At 39.0% G+C, this 11,211-nt stretch overlaps 1 protein-coding gene across 16 annotated transcripts in view; it reads left to right on the forward strand.

Annotated features, from left to right (window-relative positions):
• The window catches only part of LOC109466742 (calcium/calmodulin-dependent protein kinase type II subunit delta-like), a 92,081-nt gene that overhangs the window by 76,901 nt on the left and 3,969 nt on the right, over positions 1-11,211 (forward strand). For 5 of the 16 annotated variants that reach the window (XM_019764496.1, XM_019764498.1, XM_019764499.1 and 2 more), the window contains 8 exons: positions 274-318; positions 2,704-2,738; positions 3,885-3,905; positions 5,211-5,258; positions 6,936-6,978; positions 7,455-7,530; positions 7,960-8,054; positions 8,472-8,586. In XM_019764496.1, coding sequence (XP_019620055.1) covers positions 274-318; positions 2,704-2,738; positions 3,885-3,905; positions 5,211-5,258; positions 6,936-6,978; positions 7,455-7,530; positions 7,960-8,054; positions 8,472-8,586 — 478 coding nt within the window. The remainder of the gene's footprint in view (positions 1-273; positions 319-2,703; positions 2,739-3,884; positions 3,906-5,210; positions 5,259-6,935; positions 6,979-7,454; positions 7,531-7,959; positions 8,055-8,471; positions 8,587-11,211) is intronic. The other 11 variants (XM_019764500.1, XM_019764509.1, XM_019764506.1 and 8 more) reach the window with 7 other exon arrangements.

An 11,211-nucleotide genomic window follows, 5' to 3' on the forward strand; every position in this document is an offset into this window, starting at 1 on the left:
AATTGGTACCTACATGCTAACTACATGTACTTGCTGTATCATACCTTTTTATACCATGAATCCCATTCAATGTGTATTTGGGTGTCCAGGGTGTTGAAACTGTAACTTTCATACTCTCTGATCACTACATTTTTCAATTCCCCATTCTCCACCTGTACTATACCGGCAGTGCACTGTTGTCTTTGCCTGTGGTTGACGTGTGATGTGTCATGCCTTGTGCGTACTCTAACGTGTGTGTTGTGTGCCTCTGCTCGCTGTCGTGTGGACGTGCAGTTAGGCAAAACTCGGCAGGCCAGGCTGGGACTATGGCGGATGCAGGTACGTCGTCCACGCTTGCAAATACCATGCTAGTTTCAGTCTCAAAGTCTGGAAAACCTTACCTAAACTCTATCACAACTTTTGTTTATTATTCAAAGACTTGTACCAAAAAAAAAGTTCACCCAAATTCAAACTGCATGGTTCTCACTTTATCTTTCCGCCTTAAAGTTTGTTTTTTTCCAAAACGGATTTTACACAAAACCTTTGTTCCTACCTAGGGCACTTTTCTTTTCATTCTACACATTATACCAAATTTGCTCGCGATGTAGACGAATGTTAATAATTATACAAAATTAAGTTTCCGATTCATTTGGATGCCTGCCCCCGAATCCTGTGCTTGCTTCTGTCATACCAACTTTGTTTCACGTGTCGACCAGTCCAGATGGCCCTCACGTTGGGCTTCTGGACATGAGACATCCTCACATTTGCATGGGATCCCATCCTGTATACCATGAGCATGACGTATCTTCTATACCTTCTACCTCCAATCTCTGTTCTCTGGATTGTTCTGTCAGACAATCCTGTGCTAGTGTCTTGTTCTCTGGATCACTCCAGTTGTTAGTGTGTCGTCATAGTGACATAGTAACTTGGATCGAATAATGGACACCTTTGATTTTGTTGTAACATCGCACACACTTATTGAACCTTTCACAAGGTTTATTCATTGTGCATGAACATTTGTAGGTTATATCTTATGTGCTATTAATGTTGGACTATAGAAACATAGCTCATAAGAAATGTGCAGCATTGGCAGGGCTTCAAAATATCAATTAAATTGTTTGGATGGGATGTCTTGTTAAATTGCTTAACTCTTAAGGGACTTTGACTTAAAGTTCACAAGGCTTGTTTCAGAAACATCAGAAATTGTCATGGCTAAAATCACAATCCCAAAAATATGAAAATGCTATGCTAGACAGTGTTGAGACCCAACAATAGCCATGAAGAACATGTGAAGGGTATAGTATTACGCAGATGTCTAGAGGTGACAAGAGTCTACATTTGTGTATCTAACAAACAAGACATCCTTACCAATTTATAGTCCAGCTTGGGAATTCCTCAGAGCTGATGTACATGTATGAATGTACTCAGATGTAAATATATCTACATACCAACATTACTGAAGTGATAGTGTACACACATTTGCATACATACACACATACACACATGTACCATTGGAAAAACTACTATCCATTCAAACCTTACATAAAAAATACATCTGATATATACAAAATGTATGGGAAGAATGTTTCAGGAATGTACATTTTGTACCTACATGTATGATGTCTTTGACTGAATGAACCATCTGTTGACCCATACATTGTACATGTACATTCATGTACATTCCAACAATGGCCCTACATACACCATTTTTCAAACTAAGGGTCATGCCAAGCATTATGTAAATCGGAATGTTGTATTTTGTCACCTGAATATGTACTACATGTACTTGTACGTACAATTGTATGTAACAGTGTGATTTGTCTAATTCAAATTCTGGATTGAGTCATGAAAATCATATGTTTCAAGTATGTATCTTAATCTGCTGTAAATTTGCCATTCCTCTAGTTTTGACTTGAAGACGCTAGATCTATCACATATCAGTTACATCAGGCTATACTAAGTACCAAATTATTGTTTATTTGTTGATGATATGAAAGCAAAATCATTTTCTAAGAGAGAATGTAATGTTCCAGACAACAGGAGTCACATTTTTTTCCAAAGACAAAGAAATAAGAGTGAAAAAAGGTGCATATTTTGGCTCAAACGGTAAGATGAGAAAGAGGGGAATGTATTCTTTTCTATTGCAGAAAGAATAAGTATTGGTACACCTTTTTGCTAGGCTTGTACCAGGTTTGGACCAGAATAATTTCTAGTGTGATGCTGATTTCTGTAAAGTTGAAACACACATGAATGGACTAATGTAGAAGAGAATTGATAACACTTAACAATTGATAGTAGATGATAATATAGACCACACAAATATGACATATGGATGACATTTGCATGGTCTTGAAAAGTACCACATTCCTAGACCAGGACTGTAGTTACTGTTGTATAGTCGAAAATTTGGGTAAGTCCCAATTTCTTCTGTTAGAAATTACAGTTATGCTTGCTTCATAATGCAAAATAATTATGTCATAATTCTTAAAACGTCCATTGCAGTATTACCAGTATATTGTACAATGTAATCATCATGAAAACGTTTGGTCACAAATATTGGCTAATATTTATATTCTCACACCAGATTTCTTATGCTACTGTCATCCATAACAACACATTTGTGTGGTCACACTTCGAACACCACAATGTCTAATGTATATAATATACATGAAATGAGTGTAATGTTGGAGACCAGGCAGTGAATATCCCCATGTTGTCCTGTAGGTAAAAGCCTGCTGTCCAAGAAGACAGACGCCAAGGTTTGTACAGGTCAAGCTCTGACAGCTGACAACTCCACCTCGTCTCCTGCATGCCTCTCCATCCCTTCCCCTTCAAAAAAAACCAAACGCTCATACCCGGTAATTTTGCCTTAAAACACTGGTCTCTTTAAAGTAAAGGGAATTAAGGAAAATACTGCCCAATGCTTTTAAACTCCAAAATTTTTTCAGGTAGAGCTTACCTTTTTGACAAAGTATATTGGGAATTAAGGAAAATCTTAAGAGCTTTTGAACCCAATTTTTTTTTCCGGTAGATCGTCCTTTTTTGCCAAAGTCTTAAGCTCACTGGATGCTGCCCACTCTTAAGAGCTTTTTAAAAAAATGTTAGCTTGGCAACTCTAACAGTTGTTATAATTATAAACTGTATATCCTATGTTTCACCAACCAGATGAAATTATTTTTGGACCTTAAGCGAACTGCACAAGATTCTTCTTGATTTTTTTTTTTAATTTTCAACAAATTTTGAAATCAAATTGCTGAAGAATTGCAATGTAACAGTGCAGGGAAGCTTGTTTTGTCAGCTGCCATGTAATATCCAGCTCCAACATGATATGTACTTGAAATGTAGCACATGGCTCAGCGAGTTTAAAGTGACCAGTGTTATGTATTGTGTGATCATTGAATCTTCATGCTGTGTTGCCTGTACCATTTGTGAATTATTATATTTTGCATACATTTTGACCAATATTTGTTTTTATTGTGCTTGTGTGATTGAAACATACTTTCATGCATCTTCTTTGAATCTGCATCTTGGTTATTATTTTCCATGCGTAGACAAAATTTTTGCATGCCGTTGAAAAGCAACAGTTCAACATCCTAATTCCCTACTCATCATTATTGATATCTTCCCCCATCTTCCCTGGTGTGTAGCATGGGTGACCCTTGACCTATGACCCCCCGTAGATTGACCTGCATGACCTTTGACCTGGCTAGAAGGAAATGTAATCTGTTCGCTTGCTTGGACTGAATTGCTTTCCGACTGTGTAACCCGATCTATAGTAGAGCTTCAAAAAAAAAGTAACGTTAACAACTTACTATATATATATAATAACCCAAAACGGAACTTTTTTTCTTTCTTTTTCCTCCCTTGGCTGGTTTCTGTCAATATCCCCGTTGCCATGGTAACAGAGGAGGAGTGTACAGTCACTGGTGAGATTTCTGTTTTCCAGTCGCATGCCCTCTGCTCGACTCTCTCTCTCTCTCTCTTTCTCTCTCACTCTCTCCGCAGCGTAGCTGTAGCTAGCCTCTTCTTAACACTTATAGTCTGGCTCTCCCAAATAACCCTGACAAAAACAGACTCCAAACACCAAATAGCTTTTTTTATCTAACAGTTGATGATTGATTCTTGGCAACGTGTGAAACGATTTGAATTGAATTTTGCTTATTAAATGTTCTTACTAACGTTTGATTGATGATTGCAACAACTTGGGATCAGCCTGTGACTAGATGACCTACAGACTGGCCCTGCAGACATTTCTTGCCTTCCCCCTCAAATTATGTCTGGAATTTTGTATCCAAAAAGCTAATCGTTAGTCCAATATTTGGGGGGCAGTTTTTCATGTCCATTGCTGATTTTGCTGTGCACTTTTGTTGGAGTGGGAAAAGCATTGAGTAAATGCTATCACTTACACAGATGTCTGCCTGGCTCTTCAGTCAAGTTGAGCCCATCAAAAAGAAAGAGCTACTTTATTTCTGAGTTCACTGGTTTTGAAATGTTTGTTGGGTAGTTTATCAGGTCACCTCCTTCACAACATTGTCTTCACAATTCACACAGCAGTTGCTGTATCAGTTACAGACTTACATTACAGTGATTATTACGAAAATTTATGCTCAAAAATACTATGGTAAGGGAAAACCTTCTGCACTTTCTAAAAGAGATATTTAGTTCCTGGTAGCAGCAACTGTTGAACTGTCCCTGGGTTTCTGAGCGATGTCAGAACTGTCCTATAACCCGTATCTACCTCATAAAGACAAAGCAACTTGTCTCTTTGCACAAGAGAAGTCAACTTTGTTGTTGTTCTTGTTTGCCAAAGAAGTTTGGAAAAGGCCCTTTTTTTATAACAATGCAATTACATGTATGCAACAGTGAAATTGTTCAAATTACAAACTAGCCTGGTATCGTAGCATTTGGGGCTATCATATTGGATGCCTAGGCCTGTTTTTGCCCTGTCCCCTTGTTTTCACAAAAATCTGAGAAACAATCTATGAAATTAGCGTGGCCTAACTATCTCAAATCGTGACTAAAAATAACAACACCTTTCTGTAGTAAATACGGGTTATGAGACAGCTACAGGTAACCTGAGAAGCCCAGGGACACCCTAATTGTGAAGACATCCGTGTGTAGCACTAGAGTAGAGTAGACTAGCCGGCCTAACCACCTTCCTGAGTGTGCTCCTCAGCGTTTGCCGTGATTAAACCGTTTTTTGCCTTGTGGTTTGTCGTTTCTTTAAACAGGCAGATGGAAATTCAACATCGTCAATTTCTAGTGTAACGTTAATGCAGGTAGGATTGCTGTAGTTGTAGAGCTGACTAGAAGTGCACTGCCCTTCCTGTAACGCCTCATGTTTGTAAGCAAAAGGCTGGATACTCGTGTATTATACATTTATATTATATATTACTGTTACTGACATGTCTCTGTTTATTATATGTGATGAGTTGTTTGTTTGCATCTACGTACCTGCGTAGAGTAGGAAGGCAAAGAACAGATTACATTTTCAACTGCCTTACATTCTGTAGATGTGTGTATTATTATGATTATTATTATTATTATTGCTGCAGTCTCAGCATTTCAGTGTGTAGAGCACAGGGTTTCCTACATGTGCATTTTCTATTTCCGTTGATAAAAAAATGCTTGAAGAGTACAATTGAAATTGCCAAATTTGCAAAGTAGCCTCTTGTGCAAATCTAACATAAACTATGGTTGGTTGTGCGCATTTATTTGTATGCAAGAGTTTTTTTTGCTTAGCCTTTGTACATATGTAAGAAAAAGTGAAGCGTTGATTTGGACTCAGCAGACAGTGTCATATATATATGTACATACAATACGTCACAGTGGCATAATCTTGAGCCAGTTCCAATGTTGGCCATTCATACAGAAAGTCTACTACTTTGAAATACTAAAGGAATTGTATATTGTATCATATTTAGCTATGACATGATTTGGCTATGATGATTAAAAGCTTGGTACATTTTACAACCAGCATTGTAGGAAACCCTGGCTAAGTCTATGACAAGCTGCAGTTTTTAAAATGTGCTGCCTAATAAGCTTTGCATAGATCTAAACCCTAACTACAGAAGATTGCTATTGGCTTGTGTTTTGACAAAAATTCATCTTGGTTCGAAATTATCAGTTTTAACGTCGTTTTTAGAGGTTGGAAATCTCAATGTAAAAAATGTTCTGAACATTTCATTGTGCATCAGTGATTCACCATGCCCCTCTGTCTCTTCATATATCAAAATTTATCATGAGAGATGTATTAATTGTATTTTTAGAAAGCAAATTGTTAAAAGTTTCGGCTGGCAAAAGTCACATACTTTATACATGCAGCAGGTCAAAAAGTCAATTTGTAGCAAAGATTTCTCATTCTCTCACTGGCCCGCTGTATTGTATGTTTCAAGTATCAACCATGGCATACCGGACTGTGTTCCTTGCTTCTTGCTGTGTTAGTGCTGGTCAGCCAATCAGATGCCCGTCTACTATTAGAGAGAAAGTTACCAGCCAATCACATCGTGCTTTGGCCACAGGTGGCATTGTGATTGGCTGGTGACCATCAGCCAATCGGATGCTCCCCCTGCTGTTTTTAGAGAGAAAGTTACCAGCCAATCACATCGTGTTTTGACGATATTTGGTGATGTGATTGGCTGGTGACCATCAGCCAATCAGATGCTCCCCCTGCTGTTATTGGAGGGAAAGTTACCAACCAATCACCTTGTGTCTTGTCAATATGTAGTGATGTGATTGGCTGATGACAACTGGCCAGCACAGGTGCAGCAAAAAGCATGGAATGTAGGCCGATACACCAGGGTTGTTGCTTGATGTATACAAGCATTGGGCTTGGCTTGAGAGGATGAGATTTATCAGATTGGGAGTGTGCCATCGTGTGTGAATGTTTCTCCATTGTGCCCCCCTCCCCCTCTCCTTTCCATCTTGTTCATGACTCAAATCATATCGGGTTTCAGGGGTCGGCCGAGGGCAGTATCGTGGAGGACGACGAGGTCAAAGGTAAACCACGTTCCTTCCTTACTGGTTTATAGTTTAAAGTTCAAAGTTACCAAGTAAAGCAGACAAACCTACATGAACCTAAGGCCACACCAATATTATTTATTGCTTGTGAACTGAGACATGGACATTAAAAATAGCAAAAAGTCTGTATCTTTGTTCACACAATTCCATAGCCCTTGGTTACTGTCCTTGGTGCTGATATCCATAGTGCTGTTATAAGTCTCTTTACGACGGAAAACGGCATCTTACACTATGCATATGTAGCTGTGCAGCAATCCAACTTAGGAAGGGTACACATACATCATACATATATATGTGCTGTACCTACTAATTGTTATACTTGTTGTTTACATCTTACATGTTGGAATTTCTACTCCAGTACACAATCCAGCCAACTTATTTTAACAGCATCGCAAAAACCAAAAGACCTAAGTGGTAGAAGTACTTGTAAATCTTCATCGGTGTTTCTGTTTCAGCTCGTAAGCAGGAGATCATACGGATGACAGAGAACCTGATAGAGTGCATCACTAACGCTGACTACGAAGCTTACACGTGAGTCAGGCTTTTCTAGTACAATGCTGAACTTTATTCCAACACAAGGACAGAAAAGAGGATAGTCACCTGCTATGACAATCCTTCCACAAATGTGGTAAATTTCAATAAATAAAAAAGTATGCCCTAGATCAAATGAAGATGGATACCTTCTCTATACACCAAAAGGTTGAATGGATATTAAATAATGAGTGTACTGTGATATTCACTAATGATGACTATGTAGCTTACACTCAATAAGTCAGTCTTTTCTAGTACACAAGGGTACAAAAGGATCAAATTTTCAACTTCCACTGTACGCCTTTATCATGGCCTAGCCTCTTGAGAACATGAGACCTGTTTAGCTCTTCTGGCCTCCCCTGCCTCCTTGCAGAGTAGGGGTAAATAGGACTATGATTATGTAATATGTGATTTATTGTGTTTTTACAGTAAGATCTGTGAGCCAGGGATGACGGCATTTGAACCGGAGGCTCTCGGCAATCTGGTGTATGGCATGGACTTCCATAGGTTCTACTTTGAACACGGTAAGACTTTCTTGCACAATTCCTTTAGTATTTAGCTGACACAAGTAATACTAGTAGTTTAAGTAATACAATGCAGGTGATAAAATCCAAATATCTCTTTACAAGCGCTACCTCGGTAGCTATGTGCATACTAGAAAATTCACCAATGTTAGAAACCCTACGTGTATGTATACAATGTTAGAAACCCTATGTATGATATAATGCTGATAACTTGCATATGATTGTATAATCCTACATATGTATATGTATATCATTGTTAATTTTGACTCTGTATCTTATTAATTTTATGTACACCTAACGATTCTATTGTCTCCCAGGTTGACCCTTAACAATAGTCTACGACTAGTTGGGCAACCCTGGCTGTTGTAAGCCGAAGTAATAAAAATCCATGTATTGATTTTTTTTTCATGTATCCAGCGCTGACGAAGAACAGCAAAGCAACCAACACAACGATTCTCAATCCTCACGTGCACCTTCTAGGAGAGGATGCAGCTTACATAGCCTATATAAGGCTAACACAGTGTATTGACAGGTAAGATGGCCCACACAATGGACCTATACCATTATTACGTCACAGTTTGTTTACCTGTTCTAAAGAACATTCTAGAACGGTCAGTTAAAGAATAAAGATCATGTCAAAGTTTTCAAAGTAAGGTACAGTTGCATGCAAAATTATTCAACCCCTCTTGTATTTTGGGGAATTTTGCCAAAATAAGGAAAATTACAACTGTAGAACATCCCTAACTCATGTAAGTGATTAACAGATAGTTTATTACAATTTAATATCAGAGAAAAAGTCAATATTATTTCATAGTTCATCTGAAATGGCAACTTTAACACAAAAAGCAGGTGGCAAAATTATTCAACCCCCTACGAGGAATCCTCTAGAAATTCGTGCACCACCCCTGTAACTGCAATGGCCTGTTGCAGACGGGAACGATAGCTTGTCATGATATTCTGGCAATGCTATTTGGGGATTTCGGCCAATTCCTTGTTGGCAAATATCTCCATCTCAGCAATGTTCTTAGGTCTTCCTGCTGCAACAGCTTTCGTCAGGTCTCACCACAGATTCTCAATTGGGTTTAAGTCAGGAGACTGCAATGGCCACTCCAGGACCTTCCAGCCTTTCTTCTCCAACCAAGCCTTCATGGATTTCGATGTGTGCTTGGGTTCGTTGACTTGCTGGAATGTCCAATGACGCCCCAGCTTCAACTTCTTCAAGGACTTCCTGACTTTCTTGGCAAGAATATCATGATATTCTGTTGAATCCATGATGCCGTCAACATGGTGGAGTTTCCCCAGTACCATTAGAAGCAAAACACACCCACAGCATCACAGACTCACCGCTATGCTTCACGGTAGGCAGGGTGTTCTTCTCTGCGTATGTCTGGATCCTCCTGTGCAAAACAAACCTCTGATCCACAGGACCAAAGAACTCAAGCTTTGCTTCATCAGCCCATAGGACAGTGTCCCAAAAGTTCTGTGGGTTTGACAGGCTGGCTTCAGCATCCTGGAAGCAACTTTTCTTGTGGCTTAGCTTCAGCAGCAGTATGCATCTTGGGGTTCTGGCATTGAACCCTTCAGCATGAAGTGTGCAGCATGCTGTACCGCCTGAAACATCACTTCCTCCTCCAGCCAAGTTGTGTCTCAGGTCCTTTGCAGTAAGCCTGGAGGTTTTGTCCACCTGTTTTCTCAGGAATCTTGCTGTTGCTGATAAAATATTCTTCTTTCGTCCACCACCTGGCTGTGTGGCCACAGTACCGGTTGCCTTGAACTTGTGAAGAATGCTCCAAATGGCGTCTCTGGGAACATTAAAGAGCTTGGATATCCTCTTATATCTATTACCTTTATTGTGTAATGCTACTATCTCCTATTTAAACCTCTGGGACAACTCTCTTGCCTTCACCACTTTGCCAGCAAGAGGCATGTGAGCAGTAATGACACAAAGCGTGTAATACTACACATTTGGTGGAAAATTACACGATGATACAAATACTATGGACATGCACATCTTACCTCATTGCATTACTAGTGTTTTTGGATGTGGCATGTTAGTTGTGATTCTGCATAATCAACCCTAGCTGATGAGTTGTATAGGGGTTGAATAATTTTGCCACCTGCTTTTTGTGTTAAAGTTGCCATTTCAGATGAACTATGAAATAATATTGACTTTTTCTCTGATATTAAATTGTAATTTACTATATGTTAATCACTTACATGAGTTAGGGATGTTCTACAGTTGTAATTTTCCTTATTTTGGCAAAATTCCCCAAAGTACAAGAGGGGTTGAATAATTTTGCATGCAACTGTATGTCTGATTTTTGCTGCGTCTAGTTGTGTTGACATGACATTACATGCCGCATGGGTGATTTAGTTGTGACATTAGACGAAAGTAGTACTGTACATGTATTATAAGCCTTATATAAGGCTAAAGCTCCACAAACACACACCGCGCTACGCACCCCTGTACAATATAGACGTCAATTGACCGGCATTTATTGCGGTAAACAAACTGTGACGTAATAATGGTATAGGTCCATTCACTTTGGCAGTACGTACTGCACCTGCGTGTAACTCGTAATGTATTGTGCATAGCGCTAATGTGTTGTGCGTAGCGCTTAGCTTCGGCAGAACATATACTAGTACTTTAGATCATGTTCGCATGTTGAAGTTTCTAAATGTTGTGTCGCAAAAGATATTTTTCTGCAACAAATATCCAATGAAAACCGTGAAAAATTCAGTTTTTGTGTTGACCCTTACCTCTTCCCTCGTGACCTCAATGAAAAGCAGCCTGCATGCCAAGTTGAGCTTTCATGAATAAAGAACAGTTCAAACAACCTGATGCCTGTTGTCCTTTCTGAAATTGTATGCCAGTTACACTGTGTTTCAAGCTTTTAAGCATCTACACTTCCTGAAGTGCAATTTTTTTCAATAGGGTATATAGTTGATTCAATTTACTAAGAAAAGAAATGGCCAGAAAATGGCTTTGCTAACAATTCTCTAGTGTCACTGACGGAAGCTAGTGGATGCTACCTGAAACGTCTGATCATTTTCAAAATCATATCCAGTTGCTTGAGTAACAGTTTTTTTGCGTATCCTATTACCTGGATGTCTAACCTTCACCACATGCCAGAAAATTTATTTTTTTGTATGGTCC

Source organism: Branchiostoma belcheri, unplaced genomic scaffold (assembly GCF_001625305.1).
Source record: "Branchiostoma belcheri isolate BF01 breed outbred unplaced genomic scaffold, Haploidv18h27 scaffold17, whole genome shotgun sequence".
In the NCBI taxonomy this organism is placed as follows: Eukaryota; Metazoa; Chordata; class Leptocardii; order Amphioxiformes; family Branchiostomatidae; genus Branchiostoma; species Branchiostoma belcheri.